We start from the raw sequence: 27,990 nt of genomic DNA, 5'->3' as shown, positions 1-27,990 counted from the left end.
AGGGACTCTCCATTAATAAATATATACTGTCTCAGTCACATAGGCAAGATCAAAAAGTAAAATAATTTGTAGTTCTGGCCTTGGAATATATTCTAACTCACAATGTCTTCATTTTCTAGGGTTCCCACTTCCTCCGAGTGCAGGGCGTGGCTATGGGAACATGCTGTGCCCCATCCTATGCCAATGTGTACCTGGGGGAGTGGAACAAACTTTTTTGGAAAATGAGGAGTGGAGGTTTTTGACCAATCATATCAGTATGTGGTATCGCAACATAGATGGCATCTTCCTTATTTGGGAAGGACCCCCTAACTTACTTTCACATTGTCTTGAAGCCATGAACAATAACACCTTTAATTTCAAATTTACAATGGCTTATGATCTTGCTATGATCACCTTTTTAGACTTCACTTTCAACAAAGATTCAGATGGAATTCTTACAAGTAACCTTTGCAGGAAAGCCACTGCAGGCAATGCAAGCCTTCATGCTCAGAGTTCACACTCTCGGTGCCTTATTTCATCAATTCCCTATAGCCAGTACCTGCGCATTAGGTGCAATTGTTCAAAGGATAGTGATTTCTTAGTGCAAGCAAAGAGTGATTACTCCAAAGACTTTATACCCCCACATGCCTTAAAAAAGCCTTTAGAAAAGTTAGAGCAAAATCTAGATAAGATCTGTTCTCCAAAAAATCTTCTTCCAAAAAAAAAGAGGTGTCAGTATCATTACGAGATACACCAAACAGCACCAACAAATTAGAAAAATCTTGCAGAGATACTGGCATCTCTTAGATCCATTACTTAGTCCCCACATTTTGGAGAATCCCACAATAACTTATCATAAGGCAAAATCCTTAAAAGACTATTTGGTACACAGTGATTTTTTAGGTTGTTCCAAAAAAGACCCTTATAAAAACTTGGGTACTTTACGTGTGGGGGTTGCCCCTACTGTCAATATATGAATATCGACAGTAATACCATTCTACCAAATGGGGATAGATATAGGCTTCTACATTGGAAAAACAATGCTTGAATTCTGGAAACGAGCATACTGCCATATTTCCATGAAAGCAGCGAATCCCGATTTGCCTCTGGGTCGTCTTGTTAGATATATGCTCCCAGAGTTCAGTGGAGGGAAACAGCCACAGAGACACATGTCTCTGTTGACATTCAGAGATGGCTGTGATTGGACACAGCCATCATATCAAGTACCTGGTGATGGAGGCCAATGGAGAGAGGGCTTCCCTTGTGGCTAAGTTCCGGACTCCCCTGAGAGTGGGACAGCGGGAGTTTGGCCCAAAGTTGCACAGGTCGCCTGTAGGAGTGCTGGTTGGTGGTCCAATCAGAAGCACAGCTGGTGCATGGAGATAGGTCTGCAGACAGGAAGCGCCTGTGCGTGGTATGCAAGCCCTTCCAGGATTTGGATGTTTACTGAGTACTCGGTTCAAACCAAGGTCCGGTACCAGGTGGGAATCAGAGCGGTCATAGTCAGATGGGATAGCCGAGGTCATTCACAGAAGAGCGAGAGAGAAACACTATCCGTAAGCCAAGCCGAGGTCAGATCAGAGCTAAATCAGAGTAGACAGGTCCAGAAGCAAGCCGAGTCGGTAACAGGAAATCACAAGTCAGAATCACAAGAGACAGGAACAGGGCACGGGAAGCTAGAGATCATCCAGCAACTAGAGGGATTGATGAGCCTCCTTATAAAGGCTGTCTGGCACCAGACTGAGGCTGATGTGTACTTCTGCAGCCATGTAGAGTACTGGCAGAAATGCAAGATCTTCCAGAACTTCTACCGTGGACAAGACCCTGACAGTGCTCCCCCCTAAAGGGAAGCCTCCGGATGCCCACCTGGGCCATCTTTTCAGGATACTTGGAATTAAATTCTTGGAGAAGCCTGGGGGCATGTACGTTCCCTTTTGTATTAACAATTTTTATTGGTTTTCAAATAAGTAAATTATAAACAGAACAGAGAGAAACATTGATGGCATAACTACATATAATCATGTCCAATAGAATCATACAAAGTCATACAAAATCAGTGCAGAAACAATCAGGATCTTAGATTCGAGCCGGCAAAGAGGAAATGAAGGAATCCCACGGGAGCCAAATCAACTCAAATACAGCAGACAAACAATTATGTAAAGCAGTCAAATACTCCATCCGTCTTACTTCAGCAATAAGTTTGTACAAAGTCAGCAGTGTGGGGGGAGTAGAAGATAACCAACCATAGGAATACTTCTCCTGGCCGCGGTCAACACGTGAGCAGCAAGTTTTCTGGCTGGATTAGATAGACCCGGGAATGGCAAGCCCAGCAAAAAATGCAGAGGGTCAAAAGGGAGCGAGGCATGCAGCATTGATTGCAACAAGGAACGGACATCCTCCCAAAAAGGAACAATAGATTTACAAGTCCAAAAAATATGATAGAAAGAACCTGAATCCTTACCACAGCGCCAGCAGACAGGAGAAGCACTCGGGTTGAAAGCATGAAGAACCTCAGGTGTTTTGTACCATAACATAAATCTTATAAATGTTTTCCTTAAAAACCACACAAACAGAAGATTTAGATGCATTTACCCAAATATTCTTCCACGTCAGTAAATCAATATCACGTTGTACAAACTGAGACCACCTACGCATGTAAAGGTGAGTTTCATTAGATAAAGGGGATGCAGCCATAAGAATTTTATAAGTATTGGAGATAATACCCCTTTGGTGGGGGCTCTGCATACATAAACGTTCGAAGGGTGTAGGCTTCCCCAGGATCAATGAGAGTGATAGAGTAGAGAAAAAATGGCGTATTTGGAAATATATATATAGGTGATGAGGAGGTAAAGAAGCTTTTTTCTGGAGATCCGGGAATGAATGTAATTTACGAGTCACCGGATGTACCAAGTGACGCAATTGAAAAAGGTTAGATACCACCCAAAGAGACATCCGAGATATGGCCATATTGTCTGGCAGGTTAGGGTTGTAGAGGATATTTGTCAAAGGGGAGCATTCAGAGGCTAGAGTAAATTGAGTCTTACATTTCTGCCATACCGTCAATGAAAATTGCATGGGACCAAGGAATAGATGGCGGAAGGAAGAGATATCCGCGGTGGACCAAAGAAGGGAACATGGATGAACTGGGGACAGTTGTAAAGATTCAATCTCAGTCCATGTGTTGGGAGGGTGTTGCGTGGACCATGACAGAAGAAAACTAAGGTGAGTTGCATAATAATACTTGATTATATCCGGCGCTCCCAGACCTCCCCTAGAACGCGGAGAAAGCAGAACAGAGCGTGCAATCCTGTGCCGCATATTGTGCCAGATAAAGTGTAGGAAAGATTTCTGAAGTGAGTGAAGCTTGGACATAGGAACGGGAACGGGGAGAGTTGCAAACAAGTACAAGAGTTTGGGTAACACGGTCATTTTTAGAACGTTAATGTGACCGAGAAAAGAGATGGGCAAGGCATCCCAACGTTTCAGAGAGCGAGAGATTGCTATAAACAAAGGGGGGAAATTGGCCTCGTATATGGATTGGTAAGAGAGAGAAATATTAGTACCTAAATATTTTAAAGAGTGTGTGCACCACCGGTAGGGAAAGGCTTCCTGAAGCGAGGACAAAACGATAGGTGGGATATGTATTGGGAGTGCCTCAGTTTTGGACGTATTGACTTTGTAACCTGAAATAGCCCCAAATTGTTTCAAGGACTTATGCAAAATCGGTAAAGAAGTATGGGGACTCGTAAGCGTGAGAAGAATGTCATCTGCAAATAACGATAATTTGTACTCATGGGAATGTGACTGTATCCCGCGAATATCCGGGTTTGACCTAATAGCGATGGCTAGAGGTTCCAGACAAAGAATAAACAGTAAAGGAGAGAGTGGGCAGCTCTGACGCGTTCCTTTTGACATCTGAAAGGGAGGCGAGAGAAAAGAAGCTAATCTGACCTGTGAAAGGGGGAATGAATAGAGGGCCTTCAAAGCTGCTACAAATGGACCTTTGAAACCAAATCTCTCCAAGACCATGAACATATAAGGCCAGCTTAAATGGTCGAAAGCTTTTTGAGCGTCCAAACTTAATAACACTGTAGGGGTAGAGGACCTGTTAACCAGATCAACCAGATCAATAGTTCTCCTAGTGTTATCTGCGGCATGTCTGGCAGGTACAAAGCCCACTTGATCCCTATGTATGATCTTGGAGATGATTCCGGACAATCGGTTGGCTAAAATTTTGGTAAAAATCTTATAATCGGAATTGAGTAGGGCAATGGGGCGGTAGTTGTCCACGATAGAATGGTCCTTATCGGGTTTAGGGATGACCGAGATATATGCACGGGAGAATTCAGTCTGAGGTATAATTCCCTTAAAAAGATCATGATATAGAGAGAGGAGATGCGGTGCCAGAATATGAATAAATGTTTTATAGTAGGAGTAGGGCAATCCGTCCCGTCCCGGAGCTTTACGAGAAGGGAGAAGTTTGATTGTGTCCAGTAATTCCTCTGGGGTAATGTCAGCATTAAGGGTGGCAGTGTCCGAAGGTGAAATACTCGGGAGCGACAATGTATCAAAAAAATTATCAAATAATGACTGTGTGAGGGGTGGGTGCAGGTCCGGGGTTAAACAGTTATACAATTTCCCGTAAAATGAGCCAAAAAGAGTTGCCATAGCCCGAGGATCGTAAGTGGGGCTTCCATCTGGCTGTATTAGTAAGTCAGGCATCGTGGAAGGGGACTGAGCTTTGAGACGATTGACTAACATACGATGGGGCTTATTGGAAAATTCATAGAATTTCTGCTTGACCCAAAGGAGGGATTGAGCAGTCCTACTGGAGTCAAGAGCTTTAACCTGATCCCGTAGAGAAATTACCCTCTGGAGCCCAGGAATAGATGGCTTAGCCAATAACCGACCTTCCGCCCAAGATAGCTGTTGTATGAGGGAAGCCCTAGCACTCGCCGAGGACTTTTTTAAACGAGAACCCATAGAAATACAGAGCCCTCGAAAAACCGCCTTGTGAGCTTCCCATAGAGTTGAGGAGGAGTTTACGGAACCAACATTATGGGTGAAATAAGTATCAAGTCCCTGCGATAATTCATCTCTAAGATGGTCTGTGGAAAGAAAGGTCTCATTAAGGCGCCAATGACAAGGTTTGGATATAAGAGGGGGGAAAAAAAGGTTTAAAGTCAAAGAGGCATGGTCGGACCAAGTAATGGGATTAATATCAGAAGATACCAGAAGTGGAAGCAATGGAGCAGAAACGAAAAAATGGTCTAGGCGAGAATAACTACGGTGAGGGGTAGAGTAAAAAGTGAACTGTTTATGGAGAGGATGTTTAATCCGCCATGCGTCAAAGAGACGATGCTCCCTAATTAATCTACGAAAGGATTTTGAAGAGGAGCATTGCCGCTTCGAGGGAGAGGACTCAAAAAGAACCTTCCTGTCTTTATGGGGAGAAAGAATCAGATTAAAATCTCCCCCAACTATCACCTGCGAAGTGGAAAAGGAATCCAGTTCGGCGAGTGTTTGGGATAGAAATTGCAATTGGCCTGTGTTAGGGGCGTATAAATTCAGCAGAACTATGGGAGTCTCACCAAACATACACTCCAGAAGAATGAAACGACCCTGTCGGTCAACTTTGGAGGAAACAACCCGAAGGGAGCAATGTGACCCAATCAAAATTGCCGCTCCGGCCTTCCCAGAAGGATCAAAAGCCGAGTAGGCACGGGGAAAAAATCTCGAGGCAAAACGAAAGGAGCCTGTAGATTTGAAATGGGTCTCTTGGACAAAAATGATATCTGCTCCTGAGGATCGGAATTCCTTCAAAGCCATCCACGGGATGGAGTAGGCGGCGGCGAGGACATATCATCAGGTAGAGGTGGAAGTCCCAACTGCTTAAGGAAATAATCCGCCTCTTGAAGATCACGGAGGACAACATGGGTGTTGTCCCTAACAACCACCAGCTTAAAGGGGAACCCCCAACGATACAGGACACGATGATGTTGAAGATGTGTGGTGATCGGCTTAAAAGCCCGTCGCTTAGCAAGAGTAATCGGAGAAAGATCACAGAAGAGTTGGAGTTTATCACCTTTAAACTCCAAAGAAGATTTGTGGCGGGCTGCTGATAGTAAGGCTTCTTTACTTTGAAAGTAGTGGAAGCGGACTATAACGTCACGTGGACTGGTTCCCTCAATCGGTTTAGGGCCCAGAGAGCGATGGGCCCTATCCATCCGCCAATCTGCTTCTGGGACCATGGGGGCAGTAGCGATGAAGAAGGACAGTAGATGGCAGTGCAATTGAGCATCAGCAACAGATTCGGACAAACCACGTATACGGATATTTTGGCGCCGTTCCCTGTTTTCCAAGTCCTCTTGCTGGAGTTGCATTTGGGACATGGAATGTTTCAGGTAGGCATTATCTTCCTCCAAAACGTGAACGTATTGCACCAAATCATCAAACTTACTTTCCAGCTTATCCGTGCGGTCCCCAATCTGGGCTATTTCCCCTCTGAGCTCATTAGCCAATTTTCCCACTTCAGCGGCTATAGAGGCGGTAATGTTTCGTAAAAAAATTTGCAGCTTGTCGTCTAACGCGGAGATTGTGAGCAGAGGAGACGACTTTGTCTGCTGAAGATTCAGACCAGGGGCTGGGAGACCCCCTGGAGTAGGGTTGTCCATAGCCTCTCCTGCTGTCAATTGGGGGTCATGATCCCCCATGTGTGGAAGGATCGGAGCAGAGGTTTGCAGCTGTGCTGGGAAAATACAGGGTGCAGTACCCTCCGCGGCCGCTAGAGGTCCGGGATCGTTCCTCGGACCTCTATCCTCACTAGAGGCCGGGGATTGCGGCCTATATAGGAAGCGCCGCAGAGACGAGGGCCGCGGGTCCTGAGGCTGCGGGGAGGGGGGCTTCCAGTGCCCTATCTTCCCCATAGAAGCCTCTCCCTGGTGCTGGGCCGGGTGCTTGGTGAAACGTGACTCACCCGAGGCAGAAGATCAGCTGTAGTGCGGAGCGGGTGAGTCACTCCTGGCCGGGGATGAGCGGAGCTCAGCAGAACACGTCTGCCATCATCCCTGGCCGCGCATGCGCCCCCTGTACGTTCCCTTTTGGTTCACAATAGATGTGTCTGAGTGTAGAGGACTGTCTGTATATGCATTTGGATTATTGTATTTGAGTTGTCATTTCACACTCCATTTAACCGCACCCCTTTAAGCCACGCCCAATATCTAGCATAATTTAAGTCATTCCCACCTTGCGCCTGGAGCATGTGCTGCGTGCCACATTTTTGTTTCTCTGCTTATTCTACAGCCACGCCCTTAAGAAATAAATGCCCCACCCCTAATTAATGTTATGCACCACCTACTATGGCTTTCTGTACACACAGACAGAAAATTGTCCTTAAAAACATTTTAGAAATGTTGGCAACTATGCACACTGCTTGATCTGAAAATTACTGGAACAGACAAGGCCTTGTGTTCCCAGCATTTCATTGCCCAACTCCTTTATCGAGGAGAGCCCTCTCAGTGTGGGCAGGTTGTTAAACTGCTCAGCATAAAAAATTTTTCTTTCATATCATCCATCTCCAGTTTCACTTTTCTGAAATAACCTGAGACTTTAATAACATGTTCCGAATAAAGAAAATAAGACCTCATTACCTGTGTTTAGGTTTTAGACCAAAGTTGTCATGGTTAACTCTGGCGCTGACTTTATTCTCCATGTAGCTGTTAATAAGATTTGGAAAAGTATCTTGCAAATAGGAATTTAGGCGAGTGGTCAAAACTATGTCGAATGGAAAGCCATTATCACAAACACGATTTAACAACCAGGCCCCTCTTCTGGTGCTGAGGAATACCTAAAAGACAGTGGAGGAAATTCTGCAAATTCTTGTAATACAGCTTTAGAAGGCTTCGATTAAAGCAACAAGCTGGAATATTGAGAGCTAGAGGCACACTTGATTAATCAAATGCTATTTCTTACAAATAGATTCAAACATTCACCTTAAATTAGATCTGAACCCAAAATGGAAGATTTGCTATGTTATAGAGAATGCCTAGAAATGTTAAAAAATTAAAAGCATTAAGAAAAGAAAAACTATTGCAATAAAAACTATTGAAACTGTAAAAAAAAAAAAAAAAAGGAATGTTAATTACGCTGAAGCAGTACACTGCTATTTACTATTTGTCTGGAATTTCTCTTTAAAAAAATAGAGCACTTCCAGTGAGTGTGCCTGAGCACTTTTGTACCTACAGCCTCATATCTGAATGTCTGCTGTGTAGATTCTAAGGCTCAGCTACATCTGACTTCTAGTCTCGTGTGATTTGGAGGGAGATTTAGTGATATCACTACTGTCCTGATCACGGTTCTTCTTGCGAGAGGTTCTGACAAGAGGAAGCAAAGCCCTGCCTCTACTACTCAACACTAAGACACAGTGTAGAAGAAAGCATGGCAAATCATTAATGGTGAAAGATGATGTATGTTTATCCTAAAGAACTCTCCAGTTTATATTCCTAAACTATGTAGTATGAGAACCTGATTGAATAAAAAAATTAAAAAGATCCTTTAAGTTGCCCTTCACATTGCGTTTTTGCTGGTAAATTTTAAGGAGATTGTTCATTCAGATTTTCATGTAAATGGACAGTTTTAGACCTATTGGTCAGAATGACAGATGGGTGCTTTTGTAAGTATTAACCTTTTTTATTTTTTTTTAATCAGAAAATGTACAGAAGACTTAATTCCAAAGCAACAGGATACATAAACTTCAGCCATCTTTATATGCAATGAACCCAAAAGATCTATGTGTTAAAACAATTTCCAACAATTTGTGTCCTCCAGTAGCATTCAGTAAACAGGATATGAATGCTCTACCCAGGAACTAAGTTAAAGTGGCATTTTACCCATAACAACTTGATAAAAATAATGTTCTTTAGCAAGAACATACATACATTCCCCATTTAAAATTATGCTACCAACATTACTGTGTACTGTAAATGGCCTCCAGCGTTGCTCCTGTTTATTTTTGATAGAGGCTGACATTTTGCTGCAGCCTAGAGCCTCTGATCAGCAGTAAATTTTTAGGCTGTCAGCAGATCGGCCTGTACAAATTCGGCAGTGCCTAATAATGGAGAGCAACTGAGCATGTGCAAAGCAGGGTGAGACAGTGTATTACTGAATTTAAACAGTATAGGCGCTTATTTTTAATGTTTTACATAGCTATACCTACAAAATGGGCCTGAAGTCTAAAGTGATCTATTAGAGAGGTGGAAAGAACAGGAGAAGCCAGAGGTATCGTCATCACTCATGCATCCTCACGCCATCATTGCAGGAAAATTATAGTGAGAACCCAAAGTTACCCAATCTGAACACAGAAAACAACCCAAAAAATGTACACCTGCTAACAAGAAATTGGGGTATATGGCACCACCTGAAGTTTGTCGGCTGTCTGGACTGTTAGACAGTCATGCACAAACACATACACACAGATCTCTGTTGCTGGAAGTTACATATTTTATTCATTTTATTATTTATTACAGGTACTTATATAGTGCCATCAATTTACGCAGTGCTTTACATATATATTGTACAGTCACATCAGCCCCTAACCCTCAAGGGGTGTACAATCTAAGGTCCCTAACTCACATTCATACATTCATACACACACATGCTAGGGCCAATTTAGACAGGATCTAATTAACCTACCAGCATGTCTTTGGAGTGTGGGAGGAAACTGAAGTACCCGGAGGAAACCCACATAGGCACAGGGATCACATGCAAACTCAAGGCAGGACATGCCATGTTTGGGATTCAGAACCAAAAACCCTAGTACTGCCAGGAGGAAGTGATAACCATTTAGCCAGATCAACACTAATCTGCATGCAATCTGATTGGCTATCTTGCTCTCTGTCAGCCACCCACTGCAATTACAGAGTATATATAAGAGATAATGTTCTCGCGCTTGGTATATGAGAGAATTCAGCACTCTAAGAACCAATATACTATAGAAACTAAAACAATTGTCTAGATAAATTGATGTGCTTCCATAATAAAATCAATAAGTGATCTCAACAAATGTCAAAGTGCTAGTGCATGTGTAAACAGCAACCATGAAAAAAATTGATCATGACCAATAATTAAATACCTCAAACAAAATAAATCAATAAAAACATAAAAAATACTTTGACAGTCAATGTATAATAACACCTAAAATATAGTAAGAAAGTTCATAGTGCAATCATAAAAGTGGGCAAATTCCAAGGGCCAAGTTCATGCAGATTTCATCCAGCAAGTGCAAAGAACAAACAATTGAAATGAAACATGTTAGGCGGGGCCTAGATAGTGATGTCACCACGCCCGCTGAGTCTCAGATTCAGTGCTGAGACAAATTTACCTAATGCCCAGGGCAAAGATGGCAAACTGCACCCCTCCCCCTAAGATGTATGAGCATTACATGTCAGCAAAAATCCCCAAATCAAGCACTAATCTGCACACTAACCCCCTAAGCATGCCAAATTCTCCCCAAGCCCAGATTCCCCAAGCCCACTCTCAGCACAAATACTTGACCCCCAGGGTTTCCTTACCTGCTCTTTGTTGGGAAGAGATGGCGGCAGGTACGGAAACCCTGCACAGTCCCATTCAGACAGTCCAGATGTGGGAGCTCTGCAGTAGCAGGAGGAGGAACTGGAGGGGAGAGAAAGCACAGCCCACACCTTCTCCTGGATCTCTTCAGCTCTCCTGATTCTGCTTGTTTTCTACACTAAGCTGGCAGGAGTAGTGATTCTGCTGAGACTACTCCTGTCAGCTTGTAGCTGCAGGAACTCTTTATGCAGTGCTCCCCCATCTCAAATGATATCACAGCGCCCAGGGCAGACGCCCCTCCTGTCCACCCCTTGTCCTAGCTCTGCTCAGATTTGTGGCCTTACCTGCTTGTGTTCTCTGTTCATTTGCTGTGTGAGTACCTGCCCTATTGAGGAACAAAGCAACTTAGTTTGGCGGTATAACACTATGTCAGCTACCTTTTATTTTCTTAGACGATAACACTATTGTATATGGTGTGTTCTTAACCCTTTGATGTTTGCTGGCTGGAGGTCTGATGGATAGTGCTGGCAGAAGCAGACTGCTTCAGAGGTTTACCTACATTGACCGCATGTGGATCTCTGTTACTAAAGGAGAGCAATAATATTTTGTAAGAGGCTGAGTGAATTATGGTGGGGGATCCACATGGAGAAACATTTACATGCTGTTTGTTCTTTGCCACTTGCTGGATGAAATCTGCAGGGACTTGGCACTAACTTATGATTGTACTATGAATGTGCACATATTTACTATATACAAGGAGGTCTTCAAAAAGCTTCCGCACTTTTATACATATCTATGTAAAAAAAAAAGTGCAGAAACTTTTTGAAGAACCTTATTAAAAGGAGAAGTACAGCCAAATCTCTTTTGGCTGTACTTCTGTGGATCACAGGAGTGTAGTTCGTTCTGCACTTCTCTGACCCGTGACATCACTCAGCTGGTCCAGGCTGGGGAAAGATACCGTAGGTGTAATGTAAATCATAAAAGTCCATGTGCCTTCACCATGTGTCAAACACAAATTGATCGTGATAACAATCAAGGATTATAACAGTCCTTTGGGAGATAATGTTGATCACAGAAATTCACGTGTCCACACCCCGGTGAAAAAAAGTGAACTATCCCAGGTTAGTCCTCCCAGTCACCAACACTCCGCAGGTAATGGTCCAAGGAAGGAGGATTGCCAATGGACTCTCCAGAAAAAAGGGGGTACCTTGTAGCAGGTTTTCCTTATATTGTAGTGCCAAGTCACTCAAAAAAACCAAGGGAAATTTATGCAATCTAAGTGCAGTTTTTATTTATAATGGAACATGTTTAAAAGAATGCTATGCACTCACATGTAAAGGTGCCTATTCTACCAGCACCAGTATGTACAGCCTGTGAAGTCTAAGATGGCCAACATGCATTCCAAGCCTCGCCCTTGCTGGGGCCGGACGTGACGTCACTGGAACCCGGAATCGCGCTTTGACGTACGTTTCGCCTGGCAGCGTCTTCAAGAAGTACATATTGGTGCCCCCATCTTCACAGGCTGTACATACTGGGAAATTCCAGAGGGGTGAAAAAAAAGTCCACACTTTTCTTTTAAACATTACAGTATTATACATTGACTGTCAGATTACTCTTTATGTATTCATTGATTTATTTTGTTTGAGGTATTTAATTATTGGTCAGGATCAATTTTTTCATAGTTGCTGTTTACACATGCACTAGCAATTATGACATTTGTTGAGATCGCTTGTTGATTTTATTATGGACAACATGAGGGCACAGCCATCAGATGCAATTTCACACAGATTAGCAGTGAACAGGCACTAGTATAAAATACAACAGTTTCTCTAGGAGTTGTGAATTCCTTTCACAGAAGAAGGCAGTATTGTTTTATGTTGGTGGGAGCACACAGAGAAGTTCAGTAAGCACCTTGTTCAGAACATGCTCCAAACAAATTGAAGAGTTCATTTTCATGTCTAGCGCTACCCTCTTAGGAGTGACTAGGAGATTTGGGTCCCCCTATAGTCCTGCACAGCCAGGCATCATGCATCTTCACACAGGCTTTCATCTAGAGTCAGAAATCAGTCCTTCAGCCTTGGTTTTGTTGTTTTATTTAGGGGATTTTGAACTAGGATAGGGTTAGGGGTGTACAGGATGCCAAAGAAAACTGATAAACTAAGGACAACTCCCTGGAATTATTTAAAAGTCTTCTCTGCAGCACAGCCTTTGTTGGAGAGCTAGCCAGCGTCTCCTTAATGTACCACCGCAGACCCTAGATGAACTCTTCTTCTTCACCCAGCAATCTGGGGACCTCCCTAAGCAGGGGATCCGGTTCCTGACACTTTAATAGTTGAACAGTCACTGGTAGGTGGCTAATCTGGATATCCACCAGAGTGTTCCTTCCCCTATCCACCCAGGTGGTGTAAGTGTACTCACTCAGATCCTTTCCTGTACAGCTTGTGGGTTGGCTGTTGTTACCAGGCCTGTCAGCTGGGCTGCTCCTTCCCTGCTATACAGGTGGTACTCTCTCAGGGGGTCGGAGAGCTCTGAGCTTTCCTCCTTTCCAGATCCAGGCCTGCAAGTAGGCCCAATCCCATTGGGCTTCCTCACAGCCTCCTTCCATCAACTTTACATCTTCCACCCAAACACTCCCGCCAACTCTTCTGCAACTGAGCAGGCTCCAACACTTTTAGGGTACCCAGCCCTTTGCCAACCTCCTGTGGGGATTGACTAGAACCCCTCAAAAGTGCAGCCAGCCACTCCATAGATCCATCCACTGCCTCTAAGGCCTTCCTCCAAAAGCCCTAGAACAGGGGGAAATTCCAGAGGAGCTGGCCTGCAGATCCTCTCAGCCCTGACCACAATTTGACCCCTCTATGGCTATTACACCTGGGCTGCTGCTCAGCCCCTGTCCAACCAAGTCTAGCTCACACTAGCTTAAATATGGAGGGTGCTACTCATTATACTTAATTTATAGGGGTAATAGAACATTATAGCACTCTTTCTGCACGCTATTGATAAATGCATTTTGCAGCAAAATCTTTTTTAGAGCAGTGAACTTTTTGAAAATACAGACTTAAAAAAAGATTCACCCCATCCTCAGAAGAATCAGAATACATACCTGCTTAGCTACAGCGCTGAGTTCCACCACAAGATCAACTGCAGTGTTTCCAATACCAATAACTATTATCCTCTTGTTTTTGAAAGGTTCGGCATTTTTGTAGTCGCGGCTATGAAAGTACTGACCTTTGAAGTTTTCAATGCCTGTAAACAACAGCAAAGAAGTATTACCTTTTTGATTCCCAAAAACGCATTCCTATTTAAATAAATATAAAACCCTGTCTTATCAGGGTAATGCTGTTTATTGGAACATTAAGTGCTTGCAAAGTTAATTACATTATAGGCTGGGTTTTTCGAGCTACCAATGCTGATAGGACAGACAATCTTTCCTGTAGTCTTCAATGGCTGAGCATAAAAATAAAGAAATAGATATGTGTGTAAAATACAGAGTTAGGCCCCTTTCACACATGTGATCCAATTAGGTCCACCTGTCAGTTTTTCTGGTAGACCTAATCGGAAGGTCCATGCATTCCTATGGACAAGCGGGTGTAAACAGACTTGTGTCCATTTACATCTGCCTACCTCCGGGTCTGTTCAGGTCCACTAAAGGAAGAGAGAAGGAGATCCATCCTCTTCCATTTAGGTTGATCAGAGGGTAATCAGGTGTAAACAGACCGAAGAGTTTGTTTACTCCCAGCCACCCATAGAGCAAAGCAGTCTCCGTCCATGTCCACTTTGCATACTCTGAGTATCAGTAAGAGATCTGTGAATGGATGCCCTGCTGATCGGAATGGATTTCCACACCATGTGAAAGGGGCCTTAAACATTTCAAGTTTAGATATGTAAAAGTAAAATGTAATTATAAATATTTTTATCACAACATTGAAAATTTGAGCTGATAGATATGTGCAAAACAAAAGTCATGCTACATATTTGCTGTTGATACAAAGCTAAACAGAGCAATAACTTCACAATAGGATATAGCAACTGTAGAAGAAGATCTAGAAAGAATAGTGGGGTAGGGAGCTATATGGCAGATAAGGATTTATATTGAAGAATGTAAAGTGATGCACTTGGGAGCTATCCCAGAACCTCTGGGAGAATCCAGGATGGAAAAAGATCTGGGGGTCCTAGTAGACAAACAATAGCAAACAACAAGTTGTATCATGCAAGGCCAGAAACCTTTTAGCATGCATTAAAAAGAGTATATATTCAAGCGATACAACTACAGCATAATTCTATCACTTTACAAAACTCTGGTTTGACCACAACTTAAATACAGTGAAGAAAATAAGTATTTGATCCCCTGCTGATTTTGAATGTTTGCCCACTCACAAAGAAATGACTAGTCTAAAAATCTAATGGTAGGTGTATTGTAACACTGAGAGACAGAATAGCAACAAAAAATTCAATAGAAATAAATGTCTAACAAATTATGCACTGATTTGCATGTTCATGAGGGAAATAAGTATTTGATCCCCTTCACAAAACATGACTTAGTACTTGGTGGCAAATCCCTTGTTGGTAATCACAAGTCAGACGTTTCCTGTAGTTGGCCTCCGGGTTTGCACACATCTCAGGAGGGATTTTGGCCCACTCTCCTTGGCAGATCCTCTCCAAGTCTTTAAGGTTTGGTGGCTGATGTTTGGCAACTCGAAATTTCAGCTCCCTCCACAGATTTTCAATTAAGATCTGGGGACTGGCTAGGCCACTCTAGGAACTTAATGTGCTTCTTCTTGAGCCACTCCTTTGTTGCCTTGGCCGTGTGTTTTGGGTCATTGTCATGCTGGAATACCGATCCACAACCCATTTTCAATGCCCTGGCTGAGGGAAGGTTCTCACCCAAGATTTGATGGTACATTGCCCCGTCCATTGTCCCTTTGATGTGGTGCAGTTGTCCTGTCCCCTTAGCAGAAAAACACCCCCAAAGCAGAATGTTTCCACAACCATGTTGGACAGTTGGGATGGTGTTCTTGGGGTCATAGGCAGCAGTCCTCCTTCTCCAAACACGGCGAGTTGAGTTGATGCCAAAAAGCTTGATTTTGGTCTCATCTGACCACAACACTTTAAACCAGTCTTCCTCTGAATCATTCAGATGTTCAGTGGCAAACTTCAGACAGGCCTGGACATGTGCTTTCTTGAGCAGAGGGACCTCTGCTCCCTTTCAATCCTTGTCGGCGTAGTGTGTTACCAATTGTTTTCTTGGTGACTGTGGTCCCAGCTGCCTGGAGATCATTGACAAGATTCTCATGTGTAGTTCTGGGATGATTCCTCACAGTTCTCATGATTATTGACACTCCAAGAGGTGAGATCTTGCATGGTGCACCAGACCTAGGGAGACTGACAGTTGTTTTGTGTTGCTTCCATTTGCGAATGATTGCACCAACTGTTGTCACCTTCTCACCAAGCTTCTTGGAGATAGTTTGGTAGCCCAGTCCAGCCTTGTGTAGGTCTACAGTCTTGTCCTTGACATCCTTGGACAGCTCTTTGGTCCTTGCCATGGTGGAGAGTTTGGAATCTGATTGTTTGATTGCTTCTGTGGACAGGTATCTTTTATACAGGTAACAAAATGAGATTAGCAGCACTTCCTTTAAGAGATTGCTTCTAATCTCAGCTTGTTACCTGTATGAAAGACACCTGGTAGCCATAAATCCTGCTGAATGATAGGAAATCAAATACAGTGGGGATCGAAAGTTTGGGCACCCCAGCTAAAAATTTGTATTAATGTGCATAAAGAAGCCAAGAAAAGATGGAAAAATCTCCAAAAGGCATCAAATTACAGATTAGACATTCTTATAATATGTCAACAAAAGTTAGATTTTATTTCCATCATTTACACTTTCAAAATAACAGAAAACAAAAAAATGGCGTCTGCAAAAGTTTGGGCACCCTGCAGAGTTAATATCTTGTACTGCCCCCTTTGGCAAGTATCACAGCTTGTAAACGCTTTTTGTAACCAGCCAAGAGTCTTTCAATTCTTGTTTGAGGTATCTTTGCCCATTCTTCCTTACAAAAGTCTTCCAGTTCTTTGAGATTTCTGGGCTGTCTGTCACGCACTGCTCTTTTAAGGTCTATCCATAGATTTTCAATGATGTTGAGGTCAGGAGATTGTGAAGGCCATGGCAAAACCTTCAGTTTACGCCTCTTGATGTAATCCCCCGTGGATTTCGAGGTGGGTTTAGGATCATTATCCATTTGTAGAAGCCATCCACTATTTAACTTCAGCTTTTTCACAGATGGCATCAAGTTACCATCCAAAATTTGCTGAGATTTTATTGAATACATTTTTCCTTCTACTCGTGAGATGTTCCCTGTGCCACTGGCTGCAACACAACCCCAAAGCATGATTGATCCAACCCCATGCTTAACAGTTGGACAGAGGTTCTTTTCATTAAATTCTGTGCCCCTTCTTCTCCAAACGTACCTTTGCTCATTCTGGCCAAAAAGTTCAATTTTAACCTCATCGGTCCACAGAACTTGTTTCCAAAATGCATCAGGCTTGCCTATATGTTCATTTGCAAAGTTCAAACGATGATTTTTGTGGTGAGGACGTAGAAGAGGTTTTTTTCTGATGACTCTTCCATGAAGACCATATTTGTACAAGTATCTCTTTATAGTGGAATAGTGTACCACAACTCCAGTGTCTGCCAGATCTTTCTGGAGGGATCGTGCAGTCAAACGTGGGTTTTGAATTGTTTTTCTCACAATCCTGCGAGCTGTTCTGTCTGATATTTTTCTTGGTCTTCCAGATCTTGCTTTAACTTCCACTGTTCCTGATGACTGCCATTTCTTAATTACATTCCGAACAGAGGATATTGACATCTGAAAACGCTTTGCTAATTTCTTATAGCCTTCTCCAGCTTTGTGAGCGTCAACTATTTTCAGTTTCAGTTTTCTAGACAACTGATTAGAAGAACCCATGGTGCTGATTGTTGGGGCAAGGTCAGATGAGTCTGGGCATTTAAAACCTTTGAGATTGACATCACCTGGTCTTCCCAGACGATGATTGAGAACAATCCATGACACTGGCAGGTCTCAGCTTGGCAAAGGGGGCAGTGCATGCTATAAATTCTTCAGGGTGCTCAAACTTTTGCAGACGCCATTTTTTGTTTTCTGTTATTTTGAAAGTGTAAATGATGGAAATAAAATCTAACTTTTGTTGACATATTATAAGAATGTCTAATCTGTAATTTGATGCCTTTTGGAGATTTTTCCATCTTTCCTTGGCTTCTTTATGCACATTAATACAAAATTTTAGCTGGGGTGCCCAAACTTTCGATCCCCACTGTACTTATTTCCCTCATGAACATGCAAATCAGTTTATAATTTGTTAGACATGCATTTCTTTTGAATTTTTTGTTGCTATTCTATCTCTCAGTGTTACAATACACCTACCTTTCGATTTTTAGACTGATCATTTCTTTGTAGGTGGGCAAACATTCAAAATCAGCAGGGGATCAAATACTTATTTCCTTTACTGTATGCTGTCCATTTCTGGTCATCAGTTCTCAGGAAGGATATGCTTGAACTGAAGAGAGTACAAAGCACGGCAATGGAGCTATTAACCGTTTCGCTGCCAGGGCCTTTTTTTCCCTAATTTTTTGCACACGTTTAAAAAATCATTTTAGGCCTGAAGATTAAACAAAACCCCCCAAAATTATATATTTTCTGAAAGCAGACACCCTAGAGAATAAAATAGTTGTAGTTCCAAATTTTTTGGGTCACATGATATTATTGCAAAGGTCTAGGAAAAGCAAAATGTCAGTACAAAATCACACTAAAGTGAATTTTAGGGCAAAAAAACGCAGTACATTACCCAGATTTTAGTAAAATATAAAAGATGAAGTTGTGCTGAGTAAATAAATACCCAACATGCCAAACCTTAAATTTGTGTGTGCCTATGAAATTGCATCAAACTTCAGTACCCTATATGTTCTATAGAAGAGGCTTCAAAAGCCCCTACAGGTCATCAGTTTAGCATTCTGGAGAAGGTCTGTATGTGTATGTATGTGGGGGGGGGCCTCAACATTTTTTTTGGGGGGGTAGGAATGATGTTATGTGATTAGGTGTAATTTTATTTTTTTTTACCTAACTTTTTTTGTCATCACATAGGGGACACAAAGTCTCCTATGTGATGACTTTTTGGTGACAGGCTCTCTTTATTGAGACATACATCTAAAAGACCCTGCATGTCTCCTCTGGGCTCCAGTAGATGTAATGCAATGCAAATCGCATTGCTATACATCTTTCCCTGGCTAATCTAGTCAGGAAAGTGACATCCGTGACCCAGAAGGGACATCATGGACGTCACCTTCAAGGTCACACAAAGAAGGGGAGTAGAGCTCTCCCTGGGCCCACAGATAGGCAAGCAGAGCCCGGTTTAATGGCAGGAGTGTGCCAACGGGGGGGGGCATCAGAACTGTGGTTGTGGAAACAATTGGCAGCAGCAGAGATAGCTCACTGCTTTCACCTAATAGACAGGAGTCTGTCAGTTTTATACACAATCCCGATGGCTGCAGCCACCAGATTGTGTATAAAACCCCCTGCTTATGGACCTGGCAGCGAAAGGGTTAAGGGGGCTGAAGGACCTCAGTTGTGAGGAACAATTACATACATTAAATTTATTTTCCCTGAGTGATGATTAAAAAGGGCTATGAAAACATGCGGCCACACAATAAAGTTGGAAAAAAAGCAGCGCGGTCTTAAACTGTGGAAGAGGTTCCTTAGTGTTAGAGTGGTGATGATGTGAAAGTCCCTTCTACAGTTGGTGGTGTCAGTGGGTAGAGCAGGTAAATGAAATGAGAAGTATGTCTTTTAAAAAAAAAATAATTATATTCACCTAAGTGAATGCAGCATTGATTTGATGCTGCATCTGCCCCCTGCTGGCTCTGCAGTGAGAACTGAGTGATCAAACACCACTGATTGCTCAGTTCTCCTCCTCCGCTCTGAGCAGAGCAGTGACTGCCAGTCACCAGCTTCCTGCTCTGTCCCTCCAGCGCTCACTGGGTCACTGGGCTGTGGAAGGGGTTGGAGGGGCTGACTCAGGGTCCTAGTGGATCGAGAGGCTGAGCCAGGTGCCCATATGGTCGGCATATTTTCAGAGAGAGTGACTTTAGCCTGCTGTTAGCTGAAAACAGGTCACATGAGTGCAGAATGAACTGCATTTCTGTGATCCATAGGAGAAGCATAGCAAAAAAAGGGGGGAGCTTGCAGATGACATCATGACGCGATGTCATGCTTTTAAAACATACCACTGTAGTATTTTTCAGCTGACTCAGACGGCACAGATTCTTAAGATTGCAGAGATATATATTGGAGGCTTTTTATACTTGGTGTAGTCTGGCACCTGTCACATGTGAGTGAATAATTGGAAGTTTTTTTGTGAGAAATAAAGCTTTTTAAAGGGTACATACTATGTGAAGTTTTTTAATAATAAGGAATAACTGCCAATGAGGGCTGCTTTTGGAGCGAGCCATTGGATTCCATTACTCATCAAGTGGATCTTCAGAGTCCATTATGGGACCAAAACCGTGGTTAGACCGAGCATAATATATGTGAGGTCGCACTGCTGGAGGTGAGCAGACATCTGGTGCAGGAATTGTGCACATTTCTGTGGTTGGAACACCATGTGTTCACAGGAGGAAGGATATTCTATTAGAAGCAATTTCTTTGGGACTTTTATACAATTATCACTTATATTATTCACTATTTTATTATTGTTATATTAATATGATATGGATATTTCCCACTTTATAGCGCTGCACATTAGTTTTCATTTATTTATTGATCTTACCCATATATGAGATAGGGTGTTGTGTTACAGCAGCTATATGTGTATTTACATGTTTTTGTAGATGCACTTGATTTTTTGATCCATAGTAGCACGTAAGATTTTTTCATTTCATTTAAAAAAAAAAAAAGCTATACTTGTACTTTAAAAAAACTGTTACATATGTTTCCTAGCAAGCACAATGTACAGGAATATGCTGGTGGTAGTGACAAACACACACAACCTTCAACCTTACCAACTATCAGGGGCGGACTGACCATTTGGAAACTCGGGCACTGCCCGAGGGCCCAGGGTCAGTAGGGGGCCCCATGAGATGCCCCTGGTACCTCTTTCATAGGCTTTTTTGAGTTTGAGGAAGGACACAGGGGCCCCATGATCCCCTATTGCCCGGGGCCCCATGAGTTGTCAGTCCGCCCCTGCCAACTATGTAACTATGTAACAAAATAAAATTACTAAAACGTTATAAACAAATTAAAAAAAAACATAAATCAAGATTATGGCAAGCCCAAACAAACTCCAACTGATGCTGGTGCTATCCTCCTCCTATGACCTTTCAGTACAAAGGCCTTACACATTTTAATGAGCCTTATCATAAAGGGTTCTGTGAACTCAAACGAAAACACCTCCTCAGCCATTGACTCTTGGATCTTTTCATAACAATAGGTTCATATTCATATTTCATCTCCTAGATCTGAAGTTCTTAACCCCCTTGGGGGTTTAGAAAGAAAATGCTATGGATACAGGGCCATTTGGAGCTGGATCTCTAATATTTATTTAATCATCTTATCATTCATCACAATCATAGTTTTCATCAATAGAGATTAAGACAGCAAAGCCATTAACCAATTAGTGATCAGATCTCTAAATGTGGAAGTCTTCCCGCTTACCAGTTTTTCCAGCTGATATTCTGATCTGGTCAGTGTTCTGCCCCATGTTCATGTGATTTTTCTGTATTGTACTGAGATGCTTTAGATTTTATTATTCATCAGCATGTTTTGATATCTAGTGGAAGTTTCTGGCCATTACTACAATTTACTAATGTGACTGTGATATCATCCTCAGCCGACCCCTCCTATTTAGTGCTAGTTTATTAATTCCTAGCAAGACACCCCCCCCCCATTTCTTCCATGTTCCCTTAGTAAGTGCTCACAGGTTTTCACAGAGAGGGCTCTGGAAAGTCATTGTCTTCCTATACTTCAAAAGACTGGAAAATATTCTTTGTACTGCAATTGTCTGAAGTAAAATTGTGTTGAATTCAACTTCTGTGTCTTATTGAAGAGTGCAACTGCCTGTGGACGGTGCCAAGTCAGCAGGTGATCATACTGTCTGGAAAGACTGGGTTTAAGGTAGTATGACAATGCATAAAGTGGCATTTGCAGAGTAATATTGCTCCCCATATATGTCTATATGTTGATGGGTCACATGCCATCTGTGGCATCCAAGTGAGTTGTTTAGCTTAGTAAATAAAGGGAAACTACGTTTAATTTGAATATCCAGTTATGTGCAGAGTAATTAATAAAAAACAGGTTTACATTTTCACATGATTAGTAAATCGAAGTGAACATAGCTTCACTTACCATATTTTTCGCTCCATAAGACGCACTTTTTTCCCTCCGAAAAAATGGGGGCAAATGACTGTGCGTCTTATAGAGCAAATACGCCGCCGTGTTAGAATACCAGGCTGGTCACTCGGCTGTACTGTGCAGAAGAACCTGCTCTTCGGTCCTACCTGTTCCTCGGTCCAGTGGTGTCCTGCTTTCACCAGCCATCCTCTCTCCCTGGCGCCAGCATCTTCAGTAGTGTGGGCGACCGGCCGTGACAGCTTGCGGCTTCACAGCCAGGTGCCCACTGCGCATGTGCGAGAAGCGCTGTGCTTTGTGAATGGACACCTGTAGTCTTCTGGGACCTGTCACGTGTCACACAAGACTACGGGGAGGACAACTCCGCGGATGTGGGTGCAAGTACCCCCCCTCCCCAAAGGTCTTCAGTCTCTGGTCATCTCCTGTACTATGTCTGCAGTCTCTGGTCATCTCCTGTGCTGTCTCTAGTCTCTTGGTCATCCCCTGTAGTGTGTCTGCAAGTCTGTGGTTATCTCCTGTAGTCTGTTTGCAGTCTCTGGTCATTTCCTGTACTATGTCCGCAGTCTCTGGTCATCTCCTGTACAGTGTCCGCAGTCTCTGGTCATCTCTTGTACTGTGTCCGCAGTCTCTGGTCATCTCCTGTACTGTGTCCGCAGTCTCTGGTCATCTCCTGTACTGTGTCCGCAGTCTCTGGTCATCTCCTGTACTGTGTCCGCAGTCTCTGGTCATCTCCTGTACTATGTCCGCAGTCTCTGGTCATCTCCTGTACTATGTTCGCAGTCTCTGGTCATCTCCTGTACTGTCTGCAGTCTCTGGTCATCTCCTGTACTGTCCGCAGTCTCTGGTCATCTCCTGTACTATGTTCGCAGTCTCTGGTCATCTCCTGTACTGTCTGCAGTCTCTGGTCATCTCCTGTAGTGTGTCTCCAGTCTCTGGTCATCTCCTGTACTATGTCTGCAGTCTCTGGTCATCTCCTATACTATGTCCACAGTCTCTGGTCATCTCCTGTACTATATCTTCAGTCTCTGGTCATCTCCTGTACTATATCTTCAGTCTCTGGTCATCTCCTGTACTATGTCCGCAGTCTCTGGTCATCTCCTGTACTATGTCCGCAGTCTCTGGTCATCTGTACTATGTCCGCAGTCTCTGGTCATCTGTACTATGTCCGCAGTCTCTGGTCATCCCCTGTACTATGTCTGCAATCAATTGGTTCAGAATATTTTTTTTCTTGTTTTCCTCCTCTATAATCTAGGTGTGTCTTATGGAACAAAAAAATATGGTAATCCACCAAGTGAAATGAGTGAGAAAAGTCACTTTACAGGAAAGGGTAGACAAATCTCTCACAGTTTAATGAAATCTTCCTGTGTATGGGTATACCTTATCATTTTGAAAACGTCATACCTGGAAAAGAATGAAGAGGTAATTTTGGATGTGTGTGGTGACCTATGCACACAAGAATGGCATCAAAGACATGCTTCTCCTGTTTTCCTTCCGACTCTGTGACAACATCCCACTGGCCAGTGGTGAGAAAATCTGGGCGTTTACGAATGCTGCAAACAGCCGTCTTCATGTAAGAGAGAACAAGACAGAAGCCATTTGACTACACCTGTTGATGTCCAATGGAACAGAGCCAAACAAGACAGGCTAGCCATCAAGGGCAGTGGTCACTGATACATTTTTTTCATTTTCTTCCCATTGAGGCAGACATGAATGACGTTAGTACTGTTATACGTTAGCATTGTCTTAAGTTCTCTATGTGGTCTACAGAACACCTCCCACCTATGTTATGGAGATGAGGAAAAGTGTTCTTGAGTCTAAAATGACTTCCTGTACTAGGGTGACAATGCTGGTCCTCCATAAATACGGCACAGTAAAAGAGCTTTGTCAGTCTAGAACAGGGTCACATGGTTGAAAACAGCCTTAAAAAAGAATGCAGACATCACACCTGAGAACTGCTGCAATATATTACATGTTTGTTTTGCGGTTTAGAAACATTTAGTTGTCTAAAGCTGGCCATACATTATACAATTTTCTTGTACAATTTCCCTTTAGATATACCAAAATTATATAATATGAGGTCAAACCTAATCACATTCAATTTGTATGCAATCAGGCAAGCCCTTGCACTGCATAGTTGAAGGTAAATTTAAAGGAAATTGAATAAGAAAAATTGTATAATGTATGACCAGCTTTAGTCGCAGAACTTGTGAATTGGCACAAACAATGACCATGAAGAAGACATTCTAAATTAAAATGATTCCCATTCAAAACATAACCCAAGAATCTCGTTAATTGAAAACCATATCTAGGCTTAAGTCTTCATGACACTGGACGTTTTTACAGCTGCTGTTTTTGGCTTTTGACGTTTTTTTTCTACAGTTAATAAACCCCCCAGCATCTTATCCTATGTATCCATGCACACGGACTGTAATCAATGTTTTTTGGCAGGGACTTTTTTGATTGGAAAAAAAACCCAGGACTAGTCGGTTTCTAGAGGAGTTTTTTAGCTGTAAACATGCTCTATCGCTGAAAAACGCGGCACAATGCGGTAAAACGTGGTAAAACGCAGCAAACCGGCATTTTTGGACTTTTTTGGTAAACCGCAAAAACACAAACACAGAAAAACACTGGAAAACGCCGCTAAATGTAGCAAAACACCACTAAACGCTAATGCAAAAACCCCCCCAAAAAAGCTGAAAAACTTACGTTTTTAACGTGACTTTACACAGCTAACGTTACCAGCATTATCAAAACTGGAATGCAATTTTGCATTGAAGTCAATAGGTTGCAATTTTGCATTGAAGTCAATTGTCAAAATCGGCACCTTTTTTTTTATTGGCAAAATGCCGATAACCCTCATTTCGGCCGATAATTTTTGGTGGCCGACATATCAGTGCATCACTGCTGGGATGTTTTAATCTGTATTTGACACTTCAAGAAATTATTTGCGCTTCCAGGAGAATGTGCAGCAATTCCATTTCTATTGTCATTGCACAGAGCAGGTGAGTATAACATGTTTAATATTTAAAAAAAAAACCTTTAAAATCACTTTAATTCATTAGGTAAAACTGTAATGTACTTTATTTTATTTGTTGTACTTTATTTTATGTGTTGATTACAATGTTACAGTATTCTACCAATAACATTGAAGGGTCATTTATTATTTACAACATTTGAAAAACAGTAATAATTACCTTGAAATTGATGTATTTCAGCAGCTGAAAATGCTCGACATACAGGCGGAAATACTGCAGCACCTTGGAATTGTGCATGTAATTGGGGTAGTCCTCTGGTATTGGGTAATCACTGTAACACATCATCTCCTTAGATGTATTGATGATAACAGAATTATAAATACTGGCTCTGTCATCTTCAGGAACTTCCTGCAATTAACATCATACAGCATGAATTCAAATTTAGAAGTACAATCAATTAGGTTAGCAATGTCAGGCAAGTGAAAAATGTTTTTCCATAGGTTGCATCAGTGAGGCTTTCTATAATGTATTGTGCACTTTTGTAATGTTCTTTATATTTATTAAGAGTAGAGGTAAAAAATATGAACCCTTTGGTATTGCTTTATAACTGTGTTAATAGAATTTAAAAAACCAAGCTACAACACACACACACACATGAGCATGCATACAGAATGCCAGGAATTTGACTTGCAACATCATTTTGGGCTCTGATTCCACTTTTGACCTCAGTTGAACATTCAGTGTGCTTTTTCCTTTTGGCAGTACATTCTTTTAACTCATTATATCAAGCACAGTGGATTAAGCACTTGCTATCGGGAGGATTTACCCCCTTCCTGACCAGGCCATTTTTTGCGATACGGTGTGCGTTACTTTAATTGACAATTGCACGGTCATGCAACGCTGCACCCAAATGAAATGCATGTCCTTTTTTCTCACAAATAGAGCTTTCTTTTGGTGGTATTTGATCACCTGTGTGGTTTTAATTTTTTGCGCTATAAAAAAAATGACTGACAATTTTGAGAAAAAAAGCAAAAAAATAAAAAAAATCTAATTTTGTCATAAATTTAGGCCAAAATGTATTCTGCTACACGTCTGCAAAAAAAATCCCAATACGTGTAAATTAATTGGTTTATGTGAAGGTTCTAGCATCTACAAATGGCGGTATAGATACTGGAATATTTTTTTTTTTTCATACTAGTTATTGCGGCGATCAGTGACTTAGCAGGACTGCGACAGGCATTCTGACACTGGGGGGAACTAACTGTCACTGACATCCCCAGTGACACTAATACAGTGATCAGTGCTAATAAAAAGCACTGACACTGTACTAATAGCACTGGGCAGGAAGGGGTTAACATCTGGGGCAATCAAAGGGTTAACTGTGTGCTGTTTTACTGTGTGCTGTGTGTGTGCTTTACACTGTAAGCACACTGCAGGAGCTGACAGGGGAGGTATCTGTATTTTTTGCATACAGGTGTCTCCTCCGGTACGCAGCGATCGCCAGGTCGGGACCCGGTGATTGACAGGTGAGGCCGCCAATGGCGGTGCGGGTAGGGCACATGTGCGACCCACACGCACCCCCTACCCAGAAATGCAAAATCACATATATATACACGTGATTTTGCGCACCCCTGCGGCCTTGTAGCAGTATTTCTGCTATAGGGCGGTGAGAAAACGGTTAACAATGTACTGCGGGCGAGCGGTAGCTGCAGGCAAAATGATGTACCCGTACCTTGCTTTGCTCTTCCAGGTTTAGAGTGCGCATACGTGCGCCCCCCCTGCTGACCCCCGCTGTCATTTTGTTGTAGGAGGTGTATGTCAGTAGGTCTCAGCCAATGATTTTGGCTGAGACTCTGCCGATCTCCTATAGCGAATGGAGATGGAGAGCTGTCCCTGTATTTGTAAATACAGGCACAGGATCTAGCTGGTTCTTCTCTCCCTGGAACCATTTTGTTCCAGAGAGAAAAGAAAGACATCACACGTGAGTAAAAGCAGCACACTGCACCCACATACGTTAGATAGAGATATTTTAACCACTTGATTGCCATATTTAACCCTTTGATTGCCCCCTGCCACCCTGGCAGTGCCATTAATACAGTGTCAGCGTGCAGTATTTTTCACTGATCACTGTATTAGTGCCACTAGCGACGTCAGATAGTGTCAGATAGCATCAGGGTCAGTTAGCGTCCCTCCCAGCTAGGGTCAGCTAGCGTTATATTGCCCGCACACTATCGCACTCACGCTATAGGTCGCTGATCACCATCATTACTAGTATAGTGTTTGTACGGATCAATATATTGATCACGAACAAAACTATACCAGTGCCTCCTTAGTATTAGTGTCCCCAAAAATGCAGTGTCAGCAGGATCATCCCGTTCACTGCCAGCACTAGCGTTTAGCCCCAATGCTCCCCCCCACCCCTAACAAGAAGTGCAGTGTCAGTATAATTTCTGATCACTGTCACCTGTAATACATTGCACACAGGGGCGGACTGAAACTCATGGGGCCCCCAGGCAATAGGGGATCATAGGGCCCCTGTGTCCTTGCCCAAACTAAAAAAAGCCTATGAAAAAGGTAGCAGCGGCATCTCATGGGGCCCCCAACTGACCCTGGGCCCTCGGGCAGTGCCGGAATTTCCAAATGGTCATTCCGCCCCTGATTGCACACAAAACCGCAGTGTTCGGAGAATCAGGCCTGATCTGTTTGGAGAATCAGGCCTGATCTCTGTTAGCACTTGCTGGTAAACTTTTTTGTAGAAGTTCAAGCAGTTCCTGACAGCCAGGTGCTCTTTTTCCCCATGAGTTGCTCTAGTTACCTGTAAATTTAAAAACCAAAATGTCCAATAAAAGGTACACTAGTGAAGAGGCCTATAGGATTCTGAGCATGTCAGGTGAGAGTGAAGGGGAAGACTCCCTGACACAATCAGCCTCAGAATATGAACCTGTAGACAGCAGCGGCACCCTGACAGGTAGCTCGGACGATGAAGAAGAGGTCCCTGTTAAGATCAGGCATACCCGACCCCATAAAGGTGAACTGGCGAGCATGAGCGGCCTAGTAT

General features: G+C 42.7%; 1 protein-coding gene across 2 annotated transcripts in view; it reads right to left on the bottom strand.

Annotated features, from left to right (window-relative positions):
• LOC149467570 (flavin-containing monooxygenase 5-like) overlaps window positions 1-27,990 on the bottom strand; it is an 86,650-nt gene that overhangs the window by 25,364 nt on the left and 33,296 nt on the right. For both annotated transcript variants that reach the window (XM_089671536.1, XM_089671537.1), the window contains exons 3-6: window positions 25,152-25,340; window positions 23,359-23,521; window positions 13,649-13,791; window positions 7,629-7,825 (exon numbers count right to left, since the gene is read on the bottom strand). In XM_089671536.1, the coding sequence (XP_089527662.1) occupies window positions 7,629-7,825; window positions 13,649-13,791; window positions 23,359-23,521; window positions 25,152-25,340 (692 nt within the window). The remainder of the gene's footprint in view (window positions 1-7,628; window positions 7,826-13,648; window positions 13,792-23,358; window positions 23,522-25,151; window positions 25,341-27,990) is intronic.

This window comes from Staurois parvus, unplaced genomic scaffold (assembly GCF_062004578.1).
Source record: "Staurois parvus isolate SC_StPar_1 unplaced genomic scaffold, SC_StPar_1.0 ptg000106l, whole genome shotgun sequence".
Lineage (NCBI taxonomy): Eukaryota > Metazoa > Chordata > Amphibia > Anura > Ranidae > Staurois > Staurois parvus.
This window is presented reverse-complemented; position numbering and strand designations above follow the sequence as displayed.